Raw genomic sequence first — 23,743 nt, 5'->3', positions numbered from 1 at the left:
GCTCAATGGACAAGACTCTCTGGAACCAAACCGGGTAGAGCAATCCTAGCCAAACTAGGTCATGACACTACAGTAATCGAGAATCTATATCAAAATGTTCCGACAGACACACGCAACTCCTACACGGTTCGCCCACTCCCGTGGAACATGAACTCCGCGCACCATCAACCCGGAAGGCTGGCACGCGGATCGTTCATCCTGCGCGAAATACGTGATAAGAAGATCCTAGCCTGTTTCGTAGACGCGGCATAGTACCCGACCAGGAAGGCCTTCGTTGCCACCACGATCAATAAGCAAGGTCAAGTCACAAACGCTCTCACTGTCAACACCCACAAGTCCGAGATAGCAGAACAGGTCGCCATCGCACTCGCGCTCACAGACCCGACCACCACCCACATCTACAGCGATTCACGCTCGGCCGTCAAAGCTTTTCAGAAAGGACCAGTTGCGAGCCAAGCACTACAAGTAATCAATAGATCCGCACCGCTGCAGCATCACACCATCTGCTGGTTCCCGGCACACCTCGGAGAGATCGAGGACGCCCCTTGCAATCTCAATGAGATGGCTCACAGGAGCGCGCGAGATCTAACCCTCTGCGATGCCACCTATTCTGGTCGTGACCATCCCAGCGCGAATCGGCACCCTCCCTCCACATATAACGAGATCACAAAGCACTTTTATCTAGACTGCAGAATATACAGCACACCTCACAATAAGCTCACCGGGCCTCAAGCCCTCACGTTCAGAATGCTTCAAACAAACACGTACCCCATGCAGAACAGACTACATCAGTAAATGCCTGACCTATACAAAACACCATATTGCGAAAATTGCCATAGCACACTAGACGTACTTGTTCTGGCTGTGTGGTTGGACCCACGCAAACAAGGATCAAGACTCCGCCAGGCTACAAGAAGCATTACGCAGCACGGACCTGGCGGAGCAGCTCTGGGCCGTCCAGCGAGCCCACAATGCAGCCAGGGAGTTACAACTCCCGGTCCCAACGTGGGAGTAGCCCGCTCTATGGGACCTTGCGCCCCGTAGCTCGCAGGACCTTCCATTAAAGTTATTCCATCCATCCATCCACCATTGTAGCCTAACTTAACGTCTTGATTAATAACTTGGCATCTTTTTAATATTTGGTGTCCTTGTGTGCTGCTGCATGCTGTGAGGGTAGAAGTAGCAGCATAACAGATGACTGAGAAATCGGAGTGAGAGTCAAAATGTAATGTCCTGCTTCTATATGGCCACATACTGCATCACGCCGCAGCACAGTAGAAATGAAAACGAAACTGGTTGTTGAAAACCTGCTTTATTAATTATTTAGGGTGCTGTGAGGCTTGAATGTATTTCTCTAGTATTTGGAGGTACCAAAACATCATTTGAAGAGAGAAAAAAAATATTGTCAGTACCCCTTCGAAGTTGCATCATCTAAAAAGACTCTTGTCAGATTACTCCTTGATAGCTGGATCGATTTTGGTTAGCAGTTCACCATCTCAATTGATTTGGGTACCAAGAGTCATAACCAGGGTTCTGTGCTTTCGGAATAATTCAATAAAACCCACTTTCTCTGTGTTCAAAGTAGAAAAACTAAAGTAAGTATGCCATTACAACTCTAGAACAAAGTAGAAAGTAATGCATACCTGATCTTTCAACAGTAGCAAAAAATATGTAGCATGCCTACGTTTCTGGCTATGAGCAAGAAAAAAATGAAATCAGCATAGGTTACCTTCACAGAATAGAAATCTATTTACTCCTAATGTCTCATTTTCATCAGTTTTAGGCAGTACTTTATCGATGTCTGTGTGGACTATGTGGTCCATTGTTTGTTTGGTATTCTTGATTTATCAGTCTCCGCAACAACCACAAATGGGATTGTGGCCCTGAGGCTAACCACTTTGCTATTTGGTCCTATAATGCACGCAATTCTTCAGAACACTGAAAACACATGACACAACTTGTTGCGGCTGCAGTAAAACCTTGTTAATTCGGATTTCACAGGACTGAAACAATGTTCAAAATAACCAAATGTCGAATTATCGAGGTTATCGAGAAAGCAATCAACAAATGCTTACTACATCAACACACTTTTATTTACTGAATGAATGAGCAAATCCTGTTTCTATTTTGTACAAAAGCAGTGTGGAAGCGGCAGTTCTAGTCATCTTGTGACTGAGTGGCTCTTGCAGCGTTGAAGGTCTCGCAATTTCCTTTGTAGTCCGGCCGCGGTGTGCGCCTTCATTTGAGACGTGCTTATCGCTACCGCACACACATTGCAATTATTTTTTCAGCATTATCTTTTCTCTCCAGTGAGCTGGTCGCCAACAGATCGTCCGTCAATTGCGATGTAGCTGGTGCTTTTCATCCTCGACAGCTTTGCACCGAGTCAAAACAAAACTTTTTTGACGCAATTGCTGTGGACAAAGCCACTGACACTATCAATGCGATCATGGATGCCGACCTTGTGGTTCTGAAGCTACTTGGTCGATGCTCACACTGAGTCAAAACGGAACTACTGTTAGTGACAGCTGCTCCAGACAAGACTGCGATCGCTGTTGACACGATCATGGATGGCAGCTATGTAGTTATAAAGGCATGCGGCTAAAGCGGTGGTATGCATGGCAGTGAACACAAGAATAAAGGCTTTAAAGGCACAATAGGCATGAAGCGTTTCGGCGTTGCTGTCATTCACGTACAGCTTCTATAGATGACTCTTCAATGGGTACTCTGCTTCATTTCGGTTGGATGCTAACACCATTCTTGCTCTTTTGCATTGCACATTTGCAGCGCTCGTTGAGCTCCGAGGGTCATCCGAATTAATTGATGTGCGGCCAAATACGTCCGAATTAACGAGAGTTTGATTGCAATAAATAATACAGATGCCTGCTGGGACAAGAGGACGAGTCCGAATTATCAGATTTTCGTAATCAAAGATTGAAAGTAGCATGTTATTGTTATCACATTGCATGAGAACTATGGATCTACTTCTGCCGCCATCTTGCGATGGCAATGGAGAGGAAACGTGATACTGGCTGGACTGGCTCTCACAGTAGGCTGTTGCGAACTCGGCGACATGGTTTTGGTTTGGTATCCAATTGCACTGCACAGGCAATTCCTAGGCCAATTTTCTTGGGGAAAGAAGGCAGATGTTAGAATCTGCCTTTTTCATGGCGCGATGGTGCATGTGCCCTGCCCTAGCAGATTAGTTGTGAAACATTTTGGAAGGATCGCATGCTGGAAAGTCCCCTAAAAAAAAAAAACACTCAGACACTCGCTGTTACAAACACTCGTGCCATGTCTTGCGTTGAAACTCCAATGTTAGCTCGACGATGGTGTGGTGTCGAAAACGTGCGTAGCATAAGACTACAACTCCACTTTAAAACAGAAAGTGGCCAGGGCTTCATCCGAGTTGTCCGGACTGCACCATGAGCCAGGTAGTTGCCGCCTTTCAGTGATGGCTAGCGAATTTAACAAAAAACCCGTGCGTTACACTTGGGCGACACTTAACATCAGGTTGCTGACGAAGTCTTCTTGCAGTATCGGCCCTCACTTGCTGGTGGAGGCAGCGCATGCCTGACTTCACGTATTCGCTTAAGGCGCGTTAACACTTGGTCGATATGGGACTGATAAGATGTTCACGCCAACGATTTACCTACTCTTATGCGTCACTGAAACCATTTTATCATACCAGGCTGACGACGACGCAACCGATGAGTGCAAGTTGTACTGCGACAGGCTCTCTTATCGACGGCACCACCAGAATCTGCAGACCAACCATAGTTTGACCGAACCCTGTGTGATCGGCTGTTGAATCGACAATGTGATAGTGACAGTGTGTTCTCTTACATATGTAATTAATCACGATCAAAATGAGTCAAACATGCTTTCCAAGTTGAAATGCACAAGCTTCAACCCTCTCAATTCATGCACATGAAGTTTGAACCAATGTTGATCCTGTTCAGTGAAGGTTAAGCCTGGCGTCCGTCGAGTTCATGCTCCTGCTACCGATGAACCTGAACTGACAAGTAAGCAGTTAGGATGAAGGGAACTGCTTTTATAGTTCAGTACTGGTCTTAGCGATTTGGAATCAAATACGCTTCATTTCGCACAGCACATACACAATAAGCGCCAATCGGCGACACAATGCTGTACCAGCATCTGTACGTCACCGTGCCCATAGGCTGCCGGTTGTACAGTATTTGCTGCGTAGATGGGCTGGTCTGTATGTGTGGTTATGCAGACACATTTCTCAATTCGAAAGATGCACTGTTTACCTCTGCATCAAATGGTAAACAAGTGGCAGTGCATTTGGTATACAGCAGCGTAAACAACCGTCTCACTCAGTTATACCAATGGTGTCGGTGATGGCATCTGCATTATCGCGAAAGAGCAACACTGCCTATAAATGTGCGCATATGTGAGCACAGTTTTCTCTAATAATGCATGATGGAACGTGCAAATTGTAAGTATGAAGGAGTTAAAGAAAAGTGAGAATCGGTAATAAATAATGGCGTGCAAGATATATATATATATATATATATATATATATATATATATATATATATATATATATATAAAATCTGGATTACAGTTGTTCTTTAAGTGGTTCGGCTGCTCATGGGGGAACAATAAGTCTCGGGGTGGAACAACATGGCACATATGCGCAGATATGTATCTTTTGCTACGTTTTGACGTTATTTCATATCAGCGATGCACATTTTCCGCAATATTTGCACTAACAATGATCTGTGGCTGTAGATGTCGATGTAATAAACAAGTGCACTGCTTTGATAGATCCGATACGAAAGGCTGCGCTTGAAGACTTCTTGAATATGCGACAGGTCTAAATAATGGGTAAAAAGAATACATAAACTCAGCTTTAAGTGCTGAAATCGGTGACAACAAACGCCAAGGCAGCCGTGTTGGTGAACGGAACTCGATGTGCCTTTATCGGCCACGCTGTTTGCGCAACAGTGCACTCAGGCCTCACTCAGTAGTCAGTGAGTGCTACACGGCTTCCAGGAACGACATGCTGCCCTAAAGAAGCCATTAATAATGGTCTGCGATCCACGAAATGCACAACGATGTGCACTCAACGTGCGCGCAAGTACACAAAGCAACCAGTGAAAGCCCCGGCACCCTTCCAAAACGTTTCCAGAGGCATGCGGCAGAGGGGCACCACGGGAAAATGAAAAAGGTGGATTTGGTAAATACTATAATTGTTCTTTGTAAGCTACCATTATCGCTTGAAAATCTTCCTTGGGCAGGCCGAAAATATGGAGGATAACGGGTGTTAGAAGCGTACACTGTCCCCAATGCTTCTCCAGGACAGACGCTGCTGCTAAAGGGGTCACTATTGGGGGGGGTCATTGGTGGGGTCAGTTGCATGTGCACTGATCAAGTTTTAATGATCCAGTGAAGGTCAATTTTACGATCCAAATATCGAAAGCTTGGGCTCGTATAAATGTATGGGCACCAGCTGGGATCGTCTGATGGGAACAAATTAACCTAAAAATGGAATTTCCAAGACCTGAGTTAGCCAAGGTCTACTGTACTACTTCTTTTTTCTTCTAATCATTGCTATCTTTAGGGCATGTGTGAAACTAAAAAGTCAATAATTCCAAAAAGGCAGGTAGACTCTGAATTTAATTCAACCGTAGAAGAAAGCTCTGATGAACTCTGATTTTTGATGAAAAAATAAACTGTGAACAACTTTGATTTGCCATAAAATAAACTACAAAAATGCAGAACTCTAGTAATAGCGATGTGCACAGCTCGGCTGACAGAGATAACAAAGGAGTGGTGAGGACAAGCGCCGACTTCCAACTGAAGTTTATTGCAGAGAACGCACAAATATACCCCTGTACACATGAGTGCAACCTGGGGAGCTTTTAAAGCTGACTCGCATAACTTGGTCCTACTTTCTGCATGTTCTAAAGGCCTCGCAAATTTCACGCGTAAATTGGTAAACCTTTGTTTTTGTTTTCACTGCACTGGTTTTATTGCCGTGAACCAATACAAACTTTCCCAGCTTCCTATCCTCATCTTCAGCAGATGTACAAGAAATACTGAGCAGATTATATTATCTCATAGTTTGAAAGTTGCTTTGCCAGAATCGTCCTTACGATGAAGCTTTAGCTCGGGCCGAACTCCGATGCCGCCTATTCAAATACACATAAAATGCAGAACTGCTTCTCTTGGATAACCACTGGGCCGACTTTAATGAAGTTTGTCGCATTTGAGACGAAAAGGTAAATTCTAGTGACTGTTGGAAGTGAAATTTTGATTAAGAACTAAATTGTTTATAACGAATATTTAAAAATTAGTAAGTTTGAAAAAGAAATAGATGCACGAAGTTCACAAATTCGTAGCTCTGCACCAAGAACAGTTATCGCATTTCTGTAAACTGCATCCGTTGGAGCATCCAAAGCGGAAAAGTTTGATAATAACTTTATATCTTACATGAATTTGTTTTATCGTTTATAGGGGCTTTAGTGGTTTGTTTGAGGCCATGTATAATATATTAATTTTGTCCACTTTAGATGTGCTATTGATGCATTTTACAGAATTTTGATATATTTCATTGCTGAGGTGGAGTTGTAAACTTGGTAGCTTGGGTTTCTGAAAACTTGCAATTTTCAACAATTTTTATTAAAAAATTGATGGCCTAAATCGAATTCGCTACCAACAGGCACTAGATTTTAACTTTCTTTTAAAGGGACACTAAAGCAAAACAATAAATCAGTTTAGACTAATGAAGCATTGTTTGAGAACCCTGCAGGCACTCATTTAAAAAAAAATAGTTTGATTATTAGATGAGAAAATGAAGGTCCAAGTATCAGTATTTGAATTTCGCGCCAATACGTCAGCGTGACGTCAGAGATTCCAAAGTATGTTTTAGCATTTGGGCCGCGTTGGCTGAATAAAGGTTCCCGAAACTTGCCATGTTTAATATTTGGTTCCTTTAGAACACAATGTAGTCAGTCTGTACCGCTATATGTAATTAGTAGGCCCTAGAAGATGGCATCAAAATTAAAGATGTCGCAGCCCCCAGGTGCGGGAACATAAGTAGGCGTTGCCACCCATATTTTGTTCTTGCGCTTTTTCTGGCTTACCAAACATCTTATCGTTGTAAGAGTGGTGTTTTTGATGTTCTAGAACGGTAATTTACTGATGCAGAAGAAATCATTTTTCACTTTAGTGTCCCTTTAAATGCAACAAACCGCACGAAATTTGGTGCAGTGATTGCCAAGAAAAATGATATCTCCTTGCCCATGTATTTAGATAAGAGCCCCGAGCTAAAGCTTCCTGTTCAGTATGCTACATGTTTTTAAGGGGGACACGGCAATCGAAGTGGTCAAATTGTCAAAATTTACGATTTTCCAATTTATTTTTCTCATGGTCCACAGACCTTTATTTACCTCGTGGTGAAATATTATAACAATGTACACAGTAGAAACAGAAAAAAACAGCACTTTCCTAGAGTGCTGTCATATAAAATTGCGAAAACATCTGACTTCGCCAAGCGCCGTTGCACCGCGGATCGTTCGGCTGTCTGTTGACGCAGCGTTGCCATCTTAGTATCATCGTAAACCGAAGAGAACGGAGCTCAAGATAGCCACAGCAATGTATTTCTCCACCGAAAAATAAACCAGCAAGCGCGAGCGAAAAAAAGGCAAATGTGGCATTACGATTGGGCGCAGTAGTCACGTGCAGCACAGTGCGTGCTCATATTGGCTGTTATAGATTTGAATTGCTGATGACCCTATCTCACGTGCATTTGCGCAGCAGCGAGCTGCATGTTCCGGTCAATGTGATTGGTGACAACACGACCATGGGCTGTGGTGACAGGGCGTCTGCGTGTAGTCGTGACGGCAACGTGACATTGGCGAAAGCAGAAGTTTTCACATCATACATTCAGCTGTGGATTTCAGCTCCAACTCTCACTAATGAAGAGTTTGCGCTATCATCTACGTTTGCACAACGCATGGAGGCATGATGCATCAAAAAGGCAACTAAGCTGCACGAAACTGCTGCAGAGAAGCCAAAAACTACATCAAAATCTAAAGAAAATATGTCCTCCTAGGCAAAAGACTACATCCCAGGCAGCTTTTAGGTGCTGAAAGTAAATATTTAAATGTTTACAACAAATGAAACTTTGAGCTCCGTTTTCTCAGCTTTCATTTTTTGTGCAGTTGCTTGCAGTCATCCCAGTGCCATTCCGCAACGAATGAAGACAAAATCATTCTGTCTTTTGCACTTAGATCCTGAAACATTGATGAGTGCAATAAAGCTGTCCATTTTTATCTGCACCTCATAAAAACAATGTTTTTTTTTTTTTTGCTAAAGTCGTTAGTAAGACAATATGCATAGGAAAGTTCAAAAAAATATTTTATGCTCATTTCTGCATTTAAAAAATAAAACCAATAGCTTTATTGCACAGAATGGGTCTTTGTGAACATGCTGATGTGAAAATCTTGGTGAACTTGTGTGTAATGAATTAATTTGAGGACAACCATTAGAGGTTGTCAAGTGTTGTAACATGAAAACTACAATAGATAGCATAAGACTGTCCAAGTGTGTGTCATTTGCAGAAACGAAAGAAGTCCACCGTCGCTGCTTAGCACAACAAGCTGCATGCCACACTTGTGCACTGCATGCATGGGGAGAAGTGGTACAGATACAGATGAGTAGCTTACTCTGTAGACACTCCCAAAGGATGCGAGTGCAGCCTGCTGGAAAATGCATGTGTACAGCTTGCATCGTAGCACAAAAACAGCATGCGCTTAACAGGCAATGCATGCCATACGAATCGTGAGATTACTGGCACCATGCAGCAGTGGGTACTGTGTTTCAATGAAGCAGTGCCAGTTGTCACTTAGTATGTTGTACAAACTTACATATACGCATATCAGAGAAATCTCAACAAGTCGATGCATTGTCCACTCTGCTGCTGTGCTCCTTGCTGAAGTTCGGAAATGCTGCTTGGTATTGCCTGTGCTCTATGGCACAGTCATGCAAGTGAGCCGGAATCTTTTTTTCACTGTGCAGTTAAAAAAAGAAACCGCTTATTGTATATTTTAGGTACATTTACTGTGGCGTAGCATTTCTTCATTTTTTTGTGACGGCACAGAAAAAGAGATGCAAATTTATATTTGTCGGTTAGTGTGTACTACCATTTAGTGCGTGTTGTGCCACATTCCCGTCGTATAAATATTCACAAGGTTCCACTTCAGTAACGAATACTTTGCAGGTCGTTATATGCAGCAGTGATCACATTTAATTTCCTGGCTAACTTGCTGGCTTATGTCACTGAACAATTTTTCACAATGTTGCTTTGCCGTGCAAGAAATGTATGATAAATCACATGCAGACCATTATCTTTGTGCAGGAAAGATTCCTCGACCCTTGGCGAGAACTGGAAGAAGGGCATTCCTGTTGAGGTGATACCCATGTCCTATGTCCCTGTGCAAAGGAAAATAGAAAAGCTGCTTGGGCATAAGGCAGAATTGCGGCAGGCAGCTAGGAAATGTGTAAGTAAATACTGGAACATCTGCGAATAACAGATAATGTTTTTTAAAGCGATGCGCAAAAGGAGTCATGTACAGTGAAGCTTTGTTACAATGGGCCCTCATATACCAGCACGAATTATCCAAAGTACAGTTTTCTGCATAAGAAACTAAAGACCATTTGTCTGTTGCTATAAGCAGCAATTTTTTGCATTAAATGAAGGTCGTGGACCTTGGCACTAGAAAATATACTGGCTAGCCTCGGAGCACTCTAAATAAGTTACTATAATAGCGTTTCTATGTACCACCTTTAGTTTAATTTCCCAGGAGGTCTATCTCGTATAACACAATTGACATAGAAGGTAGTCGTGTTCTAGCAGGACATCGTGATGTTTTGGCACTCGCTCCAGCTTGCTTGGTAATCTGTTATGCTGAAACATTGGGCTGTACAATGAGCAGAAACATTAGCTTCGGCTCAAGGTTGACTCTGGAATCTGTCTTTAGCCATAGATTTATAGCTTTCATCTCACACACACAGTCAGCCGTTCACAAGGTCTGGTGCTGTAGAAGAGCGTCGCATGTTTCAAGCAATGAAAATGTCTCCACACGCTCGACACTGCTCACAATGGCAATATTGTTCTCAAAAGAAAAAAACTACCTTGCTGTGAAGGGCACTTTGTCTTGGAAAATGCTGACCACACTTGTGAAGCACACCACTGGTTAATGGTCACCAGAGGTGGGCAGATGCCCTCATTTTATTGCGATGTCAATTATATGGACACTCCAAGTGCATTTCTGCTGTCAGTGTCGCTGTGAGGTTCCCTATAAAGTTTGAGGGTGTTAAAATTGTCGCTGGGTGCCTTATGCTGCATGTGCAAGTAAAAGCGTGCAAGGGTGAGCCAGTGATAATGGCTCAATCTTGCATATGAAAGGGAGGAAAGCTGGGAGGAAGCGTGCCGTCTTCCATCGCACGCAAGGCTTCAGGGGAGGGGGAAAGCAGGAAGGGGAGGTGCATTCTACGTTGGGCAGCACGGTTGGCCACGTGCTGGGCCGCTGTATCTTGAAAGCCATCTGCGACGGGGACAAGTTGCGCCATGGGTAGGAAGGAAGGGTGGGGAGGAGGGTTCTATCCTGGGCAGTGCGGGCGGTAGTGCTTGCCCGGGCCACTGTATCCTGAAAACCATCTGTGACGGGAACACCGTCCACCATCTCTTTCCACCGGAAAAGTCTATGAGAAGAGACTTTTCCTCACTTGAAAGTGTTCATGAAGACTAGAATGAATTGCCTGTGCAAGAATATTCCACAATATAGGTCACACACCTGTCTCTCTCTAGCATCATCTGCACAGTGGCGGTGTTCTGCTCTGCGACAGATGAAACTGGGCATCCTTACCTTCATGCATTTTGAACATTGAATTTTTCTCTCTGGAATACAGTAAAACCTTGTTAAACCGTACCCGCTTAAATAGTAGTTTCGTTTTAAAAGTAGTAAAGTCAGATCCCCGACTCAGCGGCCATTAAACATAATGTGTTTTGTATCCACATAAACCGTACCAGCTTATTGCGTATGTATCTGTTAACATGTAGCGTTTCCATATTTCGTTGTGCAAACGCAGCGGTGCGTCGTCTCCATCGGGTGGCCTGGCAGAACGACAAGCCTCGGAGATCAGAACAACGGCCTCCAAGTGCCCTGTGCGTTTGCACGTGAAGCCACATCAACGTCAACATAGTTTCGGTGCTGTGTGTGGCACCGTGCCAGAGAGCGTTGTGGCGTCATGCATACAAGGACTCGTGCCGTTCCGAAGCTTAGATAAAAAAGACGCCGAGTGCTCATCATAAAAGAAAAATTACATTGTTCGTGCTATCGAACGTGACACGAAGAAGTCGGCGCTTGCACGTGACAGGGATCTACTGTTGACTACGTTGTGTGGCATGGAATGCAAAGTTGCTCAGCAGTGCTGCTGCGACCGTGAAAAGATGTCGGCTACGAGGTTTGACTTTTTGCCATCATTGCCTCTGTTGTTGCTGAAGTGTCGACTAGCGACAGTGATGAGGACGACAGCACGGGCGATTCAGGCCTGACAGTGGCAGAAGCTGCACGTTACGTCAGCCTCATGAATGCAAACATAGCGGCGAGAACAGCACTCCACAATGAAAAAGGCGCCCTGTGAGTTCTGCAGCACTACCGCCCACGTACATGGAGAACACGCAATGCCAACAAGTGTTTGCCGAGAAGAGGGTGCTGGCTGAAAAGCTGGCTCGCAGCTTCAGGAAGTTTGAGGCCGCTGTTGTTGCCGCGAGGCTGCCGTGGCATCAAACGAAAACAACACTTTTGTCGTGCGAAGTGAATAAATACTGCATGTTTTTTCCCCTTTCATCGCACTCTCTCAGAGTTCCATATTTGACAAGTAAATGGGCGATCTCATGCTACTTCGGTTAAGCAGTACTACCGTTTAGTAGCTACTTTTTCTGAGCTCCGGCCAACTACGGTTTAATGAGGTTTCACTGTATTGACCTGCAGTGAGAGCAGTCATCACCCAAGCACAGGAATCATTTCTTCCCGACACTTATCCACACTCAAACCACAAGCAAAGTTGTAGCTCTAAACTGCCCGGTATTTGACTTCTGACCATGATGGCATGTGAGCACTTCACATTCCCACAGCTCGCAAAACATGTGCTCAGGGCCTGTGCTACTATCTATAACATAAATTAAGACATATCTCAATCCACATGTACTTGCAATGAAGTGTGACCGTTGGCTAAGTCGTATTGCAACATTTTCTTACTGACTTTTGTATGTAATGAACATTTTTTCGTTGGCTCCTTCTTTGAGCGAATATAGGCAGACGTGAAACGTATTATTGAGCAAGTAAGGTATAGAAATAGCATTTTTGCTTCATGTTGTGCAAATACAGTGAATTTTAATTCGTCACATTATGTTAACTGGGTTATTTACTGTCAGAGTTACAACTTTGTTTTCTTTTGTATTTGTGAAGGGACCAGTTGTAACCGACAATGGAAACTTCATACTTGACTGCAAGTTTACCCCACAGAAGGACTGGTTGACTGTTAACACCGCACTGAAGATGATTCCTGGTAAGTTGCGTCTGCTGCATATGCTTTGTAATCCGCCTTTGTGTATGGTTGCAGTTGACTGTCAGGACCTACTTAAAAGCTGTTTCAAGCATAGTTCAGCTTTCTTACACAGTAGAACCTTGCTGATACGTTCCTCGTCCATACATTTTCTTGGGTATAACATTGCTAAGCTTGGTCCTGGCAAAAGCCTGATAGACAGCCTTGTATTATAATCCTTGATAAATTGTTGTTTCCACAACGTTCCTGCATATCACATTGCGACTTTGGTGCATAATTTTAAAAATATGAATTGTACCGTCTATAACATAAAAAATCTAAAAGAAAATTGTCAGCAGGCTGCGCTGTATACCCTATATCTGCATACTTTCGACCACCACCAATGTGTGCTTTTGATGCACCACCGTCTTGGCTGAAATTTCTAAAATTTTGGACACCTTGCAGCAAGCCGCTTGATATTAGGCTGCACGACCACGTGCCAATTTGGCCACAAATTGGAATAAATGGCTATATTTTGGTTTTAATGTGTTGTTGGCCATGTCATGCACTGGTTCCTCCTTCAACCCAAAACTAGTAAAGCGTAGTCGATCCATTAGTTGCCGAACGCACCCAGACTGCAGGATAAGCTAAGGCACGTCGCAAAGTGTTGAAAGACTGCGTCACCTGCATGTGCTTCATTTGCTGTTTGTCATGCGAGTTCTGCGTGTCGTCTTTTTTCATTTATGTGTTCAGTAGCAACTAAATTCCGGGCAACCTTTCAGGCAGTTTCAAGTGGCGGCGTCAACTCCACTCTTGATGTCAGCATCGATGAGGGAAGTGCCGAACAATGATTATTGCAAGAAAGCCGTGATCATTTGGCTGTTGCAACTCGGTTGACTTCGTTATGTGGCTAGCACATGTAGATTGGATGCATGGAACGACTGTACTGTTGTCTATATGTAACGACAGCATGACAGTGGTCGAAATATGAATTGACCAGGTTGCAGGCAAGCGTACGTGCACGCTGCGGTGCAGTGACAAACTTGGACTGTATTCTCAGATGATCACTTTGGAAGATACTTCTATAAGTTTCGTAGTGCTGGATGCCTTTTCAAACAATAGCAATCCTGCACTGTGATAAGACAGCGAGCTTGGCACTGTGCCAAGAAAGCCTTCACTCATAGTCCCTCCGATGCGTCTAGTTCTAGTCACGCGACATCTTGCAACGTATCCCCAAAAGTGGTGATCTGAATATATGGCACACCTTTTTTGGCCACTTTTGGAATACGCAACGCATTCTTTACAGAATCCATGTACCGTATTTAGTCGCATATTGATGCACTTTTTTTTTCCAGAAAAATATGCGCAAAGTTCATTATGTGGGGTAAATTTTTAAGCAATTTTTCTTTTTCCGCGGCCACAGCTAAAAAAGTCAGTTTCACCCGGAATGCGAACCATTGATTGCGATAGAAAATGTGTAGACAGCTACACAAAGTAAGGATAGTAGATTTATCGGCAGTATAAACTTGCAAACATTTGTTTCAACGCAAAAAGAGCAGCACGAATGCAGCATGCACAAAGGTATGAGCCACCATCGACTCAGCCCCCGATACAGATCGCTTTGAAGATAGGGCGTACCGCAGCCACGCAAGCTTTAGCATATAACTGTTTTGTGCGTTAGTGCAATGCGGAATTGCCGCCGGAGTAAAACGCCGCTCCCCCCCTCCCCCCAGCGCCATGCATGTGACAGAAGATGGCATGTTTCCTCGCTTTCCTTCCTTGTACGTGGGAGATTAAACCGCGATCATCCGTGAGCCTGGGCCCAGTAGTGCAATATGCAGTTGCTGCTGGAGTACAATGCCTCACCTCCCCCCTCGTGGGACATTTTGTGCGACGAAAGACAGCGCGAGATTGAACCGCGATCGTCGGCTTCCCTAGTGCGCTTTCACTCGCACCTACACCATGCGGCGCTCGGTGACGACCACAACCATGATGAAGGCAAAAATGCGCCTAGAGCGCCCATATAATTGCTATTGCAATAAAGTAGGACACACAGTACGATTCGGCGTCCCACATGGCATCGAACACAATTGCACCCACTGAATTCCATATCAGACGTTGAATCATGGCATGTGTCTCCTACTTCATGGCAGCAAGTTCTTCGTGCGATTATGTGAGAAAAAGAAACAACACACTTCTTGATTGGAAAAGGGGTGGCTGCGTTCATTACACAAGTGCGCTCATTATGCAAGTAAATACGGTATCTTGGACATTTAGGCGGTCCCCGTCAAGCTTGCATTATCGGTCGACAACTTTAAATCTTTTAGAGGCTGAATTGTGCGTAGTGTCTTTGTTTTAATATTTAACAGCACATTTGCATGATTTTAACAACATGCTCGTGCAATACGTTTCTCAAGTATTACATTTTTTTTTATTGATCCTGTGGAAAACATAATAGAGGAGTTCCACTATACTCAAGTCACGGGTGGCACAGCTGTGCCATTTGGGCCTAAGGGCTACATTTTCGACTTGCTGCACTAAAACAACAAAACTGCCTCATATTGTGTCCGTGCAACTACAGAACACTGTGTGCGACATTCAGGTTCTGGTCAGTTTTAGTGGAAAGTGGTGGTTATGCAATTAACGTCGTTGGTTTTATGAGTATGATTTTCAGAATATTGGGATTAGTGTACTCTAATTGGGCAGTGCTATAGCCGCTGGGTGGTCTAGTGCCATCTTGCGTTCTATTTCGGTACATTCGTGTTTAAAAATGAAACCCTATTATACACATTGTTAGTGAGCCCAGATACCCATGTTAATCTTTTGTCAATGGTAGTCTGGTTGGGGCTTACAACAAAAAATTGTTTTATAACTTCATTCTTTCAATTACAGTGATGAAAACATGTAGATATATGCAATTTTATGTTCTTATTTCGAATATGAGTTACTCATTTGATTTTGTTTCTGTGTAAGCTTATTTTAATTAATTTTCTGGAAAAACAGCTTTCACTAAACAGGGTTGTATCAGTGGCTTCAGCGTGATTAAAAACAATCCAATAGACAAACTTTCTGAGCTTATATACTCAGTAGAGAGTTCTGTCTAGTGTAGATGCCAGGGTAGACAGAGCAATAAGGTTGGTCTTGTTGGATTTTTTACAATTGTGTAGAAGCCACTGATACCCTGTTTGGTGAAATCTGAACAATTCTTTTGTGAATAATTCCAGAAAATAAGTAGACTTCCATAAAAATATAACTAAGATAAATCAAAATGTACCGTATATCCAAAATAAGCACATAAAATTGCATAGTCTCATTAAGATTAACTCGGAGGAATTCTGGGAAATCTGTTCGTCCTATCAAAAGTTCATCACAACAAAATTGATTTGCAAAACTAAAGATCTACTATTCCTGGTGCACCCAAATGTCTGTGACACCACATAAACAAGATAGCATTCAAACCAAGAGGGAGATGTAAGAAGAGACATGTACTTGGCTTACATAATAGGGAACATTGCTTATTGCACACATCAACAATAGGTGCAGCCAACTTCCATTAAGTCGACCTGGACAGGACCGACAATGTTGATTGAATTATCTGGCAGGTCGAATTAAACAAGATGCATAACAAGCGTCAAAACAAACCACCGATTCATTTGGAAGTATTTTCAAGAACTGTAACGCGCCTCTGAATGAAACGCGGGCCCACTTTCTATGTGTATAATATAGAAAAGTAACATAGAAACTACATTGAAGCTCCTTAACAAATTAGAAATCTAATGCGTACTCCATTTTTTAGCAAGAAAAATACGTATTGCACAATAATGGCCAGTTTTCTAAAGTCAGCTTCGCCGCACTGTTCTTAAAGTCAGCTTCGCAGAAGTACACGTGTGTTGTGCGGTAAAGCATATGAACGCCGTGAAGGCTGTTTTGGTTTCGTATGCAATTGCATTTCAATTCTTGGTCCAGTTGCAATTCACAGTCCAATTTCCTCGAAAAAAAAAAGGTATTAGAATCGCATAAATACTGGAATTAGACATTGTGAGCTACGTTTATTATTTGAAAATTTTTCTAGGGCAGGCCGAAAATGGGCATTTTTGATGGGAAATGACGCTTGTTCAACACATTTACTGGCCCCTAAGCAAGCTATGCCGAGACAGACACTGCCACTAAAGGGTTTGTGTGTGCGCTGGCTGGCCAAGCTCAAATTATTCAGCAAAGGCCAATTTTCGAATCGAAATGAAAAACCTTTGGGCCCTCAGAAATGCATGGGCGCCGGAGGGGACTTTTGGTCGAAATTGAATTAACCAAAAAAGCGAATTGAATGAAGTCGAATTAACAGAAGTATACTGTATTAGTTGCTTGCCGGCGCTGTGCAAACTTGTGGGCAGTTAAAAAACATGACATTTCACCTGACTTGCTCATAAATTCTTCAGTGTCCTCATGTTGTTAAAAAAAAGATACACAAAAGCATTCAGGACATTATCAGCTGCATTGTGAAGTAACACTGTGTGTCCTTGTAGCTCCTGGGCGTTGTCCTCACAATAATTGTATTGGCCTGCAGAGACACTTTGAAGATTTCCTCAATTAGCGTTTTAATGTGTCAGCCCTGTGAGTTTCTGCACCATTGTTGTCACTGGTGTAGCTCTTCATGGCTACTGAAACACCATTTACTCCTTGTGTCGCTAGAAGTGTGGTCTCCTCCAAGTCTGTTGGTGTGTACTGAGCATGTAGCAGGCATCAGTGGTGGTTGCAGAAATTCAGCTCTACTGAATTAATAGTTCGTGTTAAATGGATTTCTTTTTTCACCGGGTCACGGCAAACCAACCAAATGTTCCAACATTGCTCCTCATATGTGAAACTTCAGCTTGACTGGGTTCATTTTATTGGGAGTCAACTGTATAACTACAAGTTTTCAGCACCATAACTTGAGGAATAAAGATTTTAAAAATAATTTTAAGCCAACTAGGAAGGAGGGAAGCTTGCCTTGAGCAGCTTCATTTAAATTTCATCTAAGCTTCATTTAAGCTTTCCTGGCACATTGTTTCCTTCTTTAACTTATACTACTAAATAAATATGGGACAAAAAGGGCTTAAGGGCCGCAATATGTAAAAGAACTGAATTCTTCTTGACTGTTTGCTGAAATGTCTCCTCATTCCTTTCATTGTTATGTTGCTGTAATTGTTTTCTTTGAAATTATCTAGAGAACTACATGCTCAAAAGTTATCTTAGCAATGCATATCTGCTCTGCAAGCGTAATGTAAATCCCTATAGCTTCCTCATCTTGCTTGGCTGGGTAATCTACAATACGTCTTTTTGCTGTCCCATTGTAGTGATAAATATTATAAAATGTAATCTGTACAGTTATTTCTTGAAGTCTTCGAATGCAAAGTTTGCATTAGAAGTAAATGTGATAAATGTTTGGAGTAATGGCACAACTGTTCAAACTCATTGCTTTCTCTGGACATTAGTGTGCGAATTAGTCTTGCTTACTCATATTGATGTGGTGTTTTTTTACACTTGCAGGTGTTGTTGAAACAGGTCTTTTTGTTGGAATGGCGCACAAGGCCTACTATGGGTTAAACGATGGCTCAGTGAATGAGAAGAAAGCTGCATGAGCCCGTTTGTCTGACTTGCTATATTTTTGTATTCGTATACCAAGTTGAATAATGTACAGTGCATAGGCTAAGCTTCGAACAGACTTTGGCAGCGCAATGCTATATTGACTGGCTAGTCAACTTATTAACTTGAAGTTACTGTTTGTAAGATAGCTGGTGACAAATGCCACTGGTAATTTTACAGTCTTTTTTTCAAGGGATCATTTTCCTCCTCTTAAGGTGTAGAATAAATGCAGTTTTTATATATTGGTGTTGCGTTCATTCTTAACACTCATGCTAAAATTTATGCACATGGTGCCCATTCCAAGATTAAGTTACTGATTGGTGTTTATTTTATTTATTTGCAATTATGAGCATTATTGAAAACAAGCTACAGTGCAGTGAAAATGGTGTATTGATTAAGGCAAGTAAGTACAAGTGACTACAGTAGCCCTTGCTTGCATTTGTCCATGGGCAATTGTGCTGTTGGTTTTGGGGCATGTTATGGGCATTTCATGAAATTTGTATTGTGAAACCTCAATATTATGAACTTCATATCAGCAATTTCTTTTTTATGTTAACAAAAGTTAAAAGAATCCCCAGCCAAAAGCTTTATGTAAAACTGTTTCTGCACTTTGAATTTTATGATTGAATATTTCAAAATAATGAGCAGAATTTTATCTGTTTGTGTAAGTAGCACCTTAAAGAAACGAATTTTTAACCTGGAATATTGCACACATTTACTAAGCTCTGAAAAATTATGCGTGCCACTAGTGCCACCACTGGCCTCGACAGCGCCAGATCTGCCTGTATAGCTGGGGTTCCAAATCTACACTGGCTTATCATCACCTGCAGTAATGGTGGCTTGCAGAAACACTAATTTGTTCTTCCAAGATGGTGAGATTACACCCGTTGCGATGGCAGTAGTCATGACAGTCTTGAAGGATTCAGGAAAAAAATTGCTGCCAAAAGGCAGATTTGCTTAAAACTCCTCTTAAACCCAGAGAGTGATCAAGAAGTCGATGAGAAAACAAGGAAAGTGATAAAATTCGTGACTGGTTCAGGACATTGACAACATATCGTGAAGATACCAGCATGTGCAGATCTCGGATACACTGTGCACTTCACTGACGGGCACTGCTGTAATTGGCAAGCTTATGCATATGGTGTGGAGGCTCGAGGTACATTATCTATGATCTGAAAGGATGCACTGCTGCATGGTTATTAGTGCACACTCGGGAATTACGGTATCGTGATCACTCTTGCACTGCAGCATCGCATTTCATCCCACCACAGATGATACGTGATTGGAACGGTGGCATACAATGTCATTGTCGGTATGTGGCTGTACAGGGCACGAACGTATGGCCAGGCACACACTTGCTCTGAGGTCTGTATGAGCTGTACACATGCCAGAAAGAGACTACTTGTTCTCATTAATATGCCTTCCAACTCCTATCGTGTTGCAGCTTTTGTTTTTAGTGGTATAAGCATAGAGTGAGACTCTTTGTTTCTTGCGCTGTTCATCACTGAAAATGACCGGGGAGGAAATTCAAAATAAATTTCGGAGCATAAGTTTAATTACTACTTCAGCTACTGAAATGTCTGTGGAATAATTAGAAATCACTCATTACCGCACACCAAAGCACAGAATTGTAGACTTTAGAGACCCACCACGTGAGCATGACTTTGGGGAAATTCCTGGGAACCTGGAAGTAGAAAGTGGAAGGAATGACAACACTAATGAGTCGCACACAAGAAGGTGGCATGCTATTTAACCGGCTAATTAATGGGAAACAATTGCCTCCGAGTTCGGTTCATGGGTTGCGTTTCCCTAAAGTTAACCTAAAGAACAGCAATGCCGAGGTGCGAGTGCCACTAAGAGTGCGAAGTCTAAGATTAGGGTTGCCTACCACTTTTGTTTCTCGGCACAAAGGCATTTCTGGACGTACTGCCTGCAAATTAAGCAATTCCTTTTGTTGAATATAGTTTTTAGTGCTATTTTTTTGTGCTTCTGATACAATATTTTAAAATAATACACAATTGTTGGCAGTTTCACAAGATTTATTACATTGAGATATCACTCTACGTTGATTTATCTTACTGCAGAAGCTGCAGTTTATTGCTAGGCCTCCTGTGGAGTTTCTGCTGCACGTCATTGATGGAAGTGCAATTGCCAGTTCCTGTATAGCTTTCAAAGGTCTACAAAGATGGCAGCACATAGGAGAAAAGAAAGCATCTGATTTCTAAACTCATTTACTGTAGACAGCAGTTATGAACCCCCGACTCCTTGATAAGATCCAGATTGTTGTTTTGTCTTGAGAAGGACACCCAGCACTCATGGCCACCTGAAGAGCTCCGGGAGTAAACTCCTGGGCAATACTAAGAGATTCTTCTGCAGTCTGAAGGACCATGTAGCTTGCATGCAGCAGTTGATTCATGCAGTCCATAGTGTCATCCATAGGAAAGTAGAACATGCAAGATGCCAGTTAGAGAGCCCTCTGTGAGGTGGCCTTTATTGAGCTCGTGCGACTTTAGTCCTCGCACTTTTTTTTCTTTTTTGCTTGGGTATTTGCTTCATGAATCCACTGCTTTCAAAGACTGCTAGGGTTGCAGTGAGTACGCTGGTGGACAGAAAAAGGGCATGCTGCAGTGCCCTGGCACCAGTGTCGTAGTGGCTCAACTCAATCAGTGCTGCGAGACCAAAGATGCGCACCATCGTGAGTGTGCTGCTTGTCCTGACCTGCCTTATCAGGGTCTGGTGAGGATTGGTGTCAGGAAGTCAGTGAAAGCATAGTTTCATACAGTTACTACAGGAAGGGTAGTACCTGGATTTGCCTCAACTTCATCCTTCTGGCTTTAAATGGTTTCGTGACTTAGCAAAGTGATCATTTGTAAGAAAGTACTATGTTATAAATAATTAAGTGAATATTATTAAAATTGTCCGATGGCAGGATTTGAACACGGGACCTCCTGCACAGAAGCCCAATATTGAAAACTTTACACTACGGATGCGTGGTGTCAGGATTGGGGGCTCAATCCCATCGTTCATGATCCGCTGTCAAGATTGGAGTCCGGCATGAATTCCAAGATGAGGTTGCCACCGCTGGCGTAAATGGCTGGCAAACTTGCACTGCAGCTGGCCGTTCTTAACAGTGGACAAGCAGAACCACTGCAGCTAGCAGCAGTTATGCGTGCTTGCAGAGTCTTAACACCTTCTGCATTAAAAAAAAAGTATAAATGACTTAGAAATTTAGGCCAAGATAAAGTGTAATAAATAGAGCCATAAGGATGTCTGAAGCCCCAAGCATGAAGATCGGACAAATCCATGTACTACCCATCATTTTCATGCTAGCTGAATGACTGCAGCGCTTCCTTACTCTAGGAAACTATGGGAGGAAGCAATGGCAAGGGTGTATGGACATCATGCGAAGAAGGGGAGAGAGGGAGGCCTGTACCAAATAAGATAGTCTCCACTCACACCACTATGGTTTTGCTCACCGAGGGCTTCACTCTTGATTGTAAACATCTTTACTCGAAGTCAAGTGAGGGCACGCCTTGGGTTATTATTAAACACTGTCCAACGGCACCGCTAGTACTTGAGCACTGGTACTAGAGACAAGCATGTTGTGTACGTGGCTAAGGGACCGACAACCACCTAAAACATGTGAGATTTAGATGGAAACGAAGAGCATGATTTCTAGTGAATGATTGAACTGAACATGCTGTTTGCTGCTTAAATAGGAATTCCAATTTTAAATCTCCACAGGAAGTTGCAAAAAAGGGTGTGTCACCGTGCTTTACAGTGAAATCGTGGTTATTAGTATTGCAGGCCCACCACATGACTGCAGATTACTGTAGGCAGGTTGCTTTTTATTGAGTGCACCCTATGTATTGCATGTATCAAAAAATAAAGCTATAAGAGGAAGCTTTAGCTCGGGGCCAACTCGATTTCTCTGTTCAAATACATGTACATGTAAAAGGCAGAAATACTTTTGAGACAACTGCTTCACTACTTTATATGAAATTTGTTGCATTTGCGGGAACCTCGAATTTTTGGAAGAATTGCCAAAAATCAGTAAGTTAAAAAATATAGAATTGCAAAGGTTATATATCCATAATTATGCACTAGAAATGAATATTGCAGTTCTGTAAAGTGTATCTGTTAGAGCATCTTAAGTGGGCACGTGATATAAGAATTCACAGCTTGCGTGAAACTCTTGCAAACTGTTTTGCGTGAAGTATGGGGTTCTTAAGTGGAAGTTGCAATGTTTATGAGGATTTTGCGAAATTCCACTCAAATTTCATATTGTATATCAGAAAGGTGTATAATAATAAATTTCATCCACTTCAAATGTATTAAGTCTAGTTTACAGAATTGTGACAGTTTTTTTTTATGAGTTGGAGAGCTGGAAAATTGATAAGAGTTTTTTGAAATTTGGCAATTTCCGAGAATTAAATATCGCAAACCTAAATAAGAATACAAAAATGATTTTTCCGTTCTCATGTCCTTAAAAGGACCTCCCCAGCTAAAGCTTCCTTTTGAGAGCATTGCTAAATGGGTTTTATACTGCTAAGGTAATTATTCAAAGCACAAATTTCCTTCATTTGACATAAAAAGGTTCAATGCTGCTGGAGAAAAACAGAGAAATAGAGGTCGGCGAATATTCCAAGTTTCGAATGCGAATAGAATATTTCATACAAACTGTTTGTATTCAAAGAACTATTTGGTACTTTTGAGTATTCCCAAATTATCAAATATTTTGCAACAGCCGACTGTTAAAGTAGAGTTACTGTTCTCGGTCTGCTAAACGAAGAATCGCAAATTACCAGAAGTGCCGACACGAATTTTTGAGGCAATGCAGAAACAAAATCGGTAATGCTAGCCTTGTTTTATATGCTTTGCAGCAGAAGCCTACATGACAACTTCTGATTCTTGTTTGTATTCTGTTGTTTTCTGTTTTTCGCAGTCATGCAGCAGTTCTGTTTTTTATGCTACAACCAGTGAAGTTTTTTTTAATGCAATGACCCTTTTTACATGTGGCTGCGGCACACAAGTCCTTCGACAGCCTTTTCTTTTTCTTTTTCCTCAAATCCTGATCGTCTTTCTTTCATCATGATCGTCATCACCCTATTTTATGTCCACTGCAGGATGAAGGCCTCTCCCTGCTATCTCCAATTACCCCTGTCCTGCACCAACTGATTCCAACTAGCGCCCGCAAATTTCCTAATTTCGTCGCCCCACCTTCTGCCGTCCTCGGCTGCACTTCCCTTCTCTTGGCACCCATTCTGTAACCCTAATGGTCCACCAGTTATCTAACCTATGCATTACATGACCTGCCCAGCTCCATTTTTTTCTCTTAATGTCAATTAGAATATCGGCTATACCCGTTTGCTCTCTAATCCAAACAGCTCTCTTTCTGTCTCTTAACATTATGCCTAGCATTCTTCATTCCATAGCTCTTCGCATGGTCCTTAATTTGTTCTCCAGCTTCTTTGTCAGTCTCCAAGTTTATGCCCCATGTCAGCATCAGTAAAATGCACTCATTGTACACCTTCCTTTTCAA

General features: G+C 42.5%; 1 protein-coding gene across 3 annotated transcripts in view; it reads left to right on the top strand.

Annotated features, from left to right (window-relative positions):
* The window catches only part of Rpi (Ribose-5-phosphate isomerase), a 46,494-nt gene extending 28,051 nt beyond the window's left edge, over positions 1-18,443 (top strand). For all 3 annotated transcript variants that reach the window (XM_050193481.3, XM_072286568.1, XM_055061877.1), the window contains 3 exons: positions 9,392-9,533; positions 12,507-12,606; positions 18,106-18,443. In XM_050193481.3, coding sequence (XP_050049438.1) covers positions 9,392-9,533; positions 12,507-12,606; positions 18,106-18,197 — 334 coding nt within the window. In that variant the 3' untranslated portion in view covers positions 18,198-18,443. The remainder of the gene's footprint in view (positions 1-9,391; positions 9,534-12,506; positions 12,607-18,105) is intronic.
* Positions 18,444-23,743: the final 5,300 nt, after the last annotated feature.

Source organism: Dermacentor andersoni, chromosome 1 (assembly GCF_023375885.2).
Source record: "Dermacentor andersoni chromosome 1, qqDerAnde1_hic_scaffold, whole genome shotgun sequence".
Lineage (NCBI taxonomy): Eukaryota > Metazoa > Arthropoda > Arachnida > Ixodida > Ixodidae > Dermacentor > Dermacentor andersoni.
This window is presented reverse-complemented; position numbering and strand designations above follow the sequence as displayed.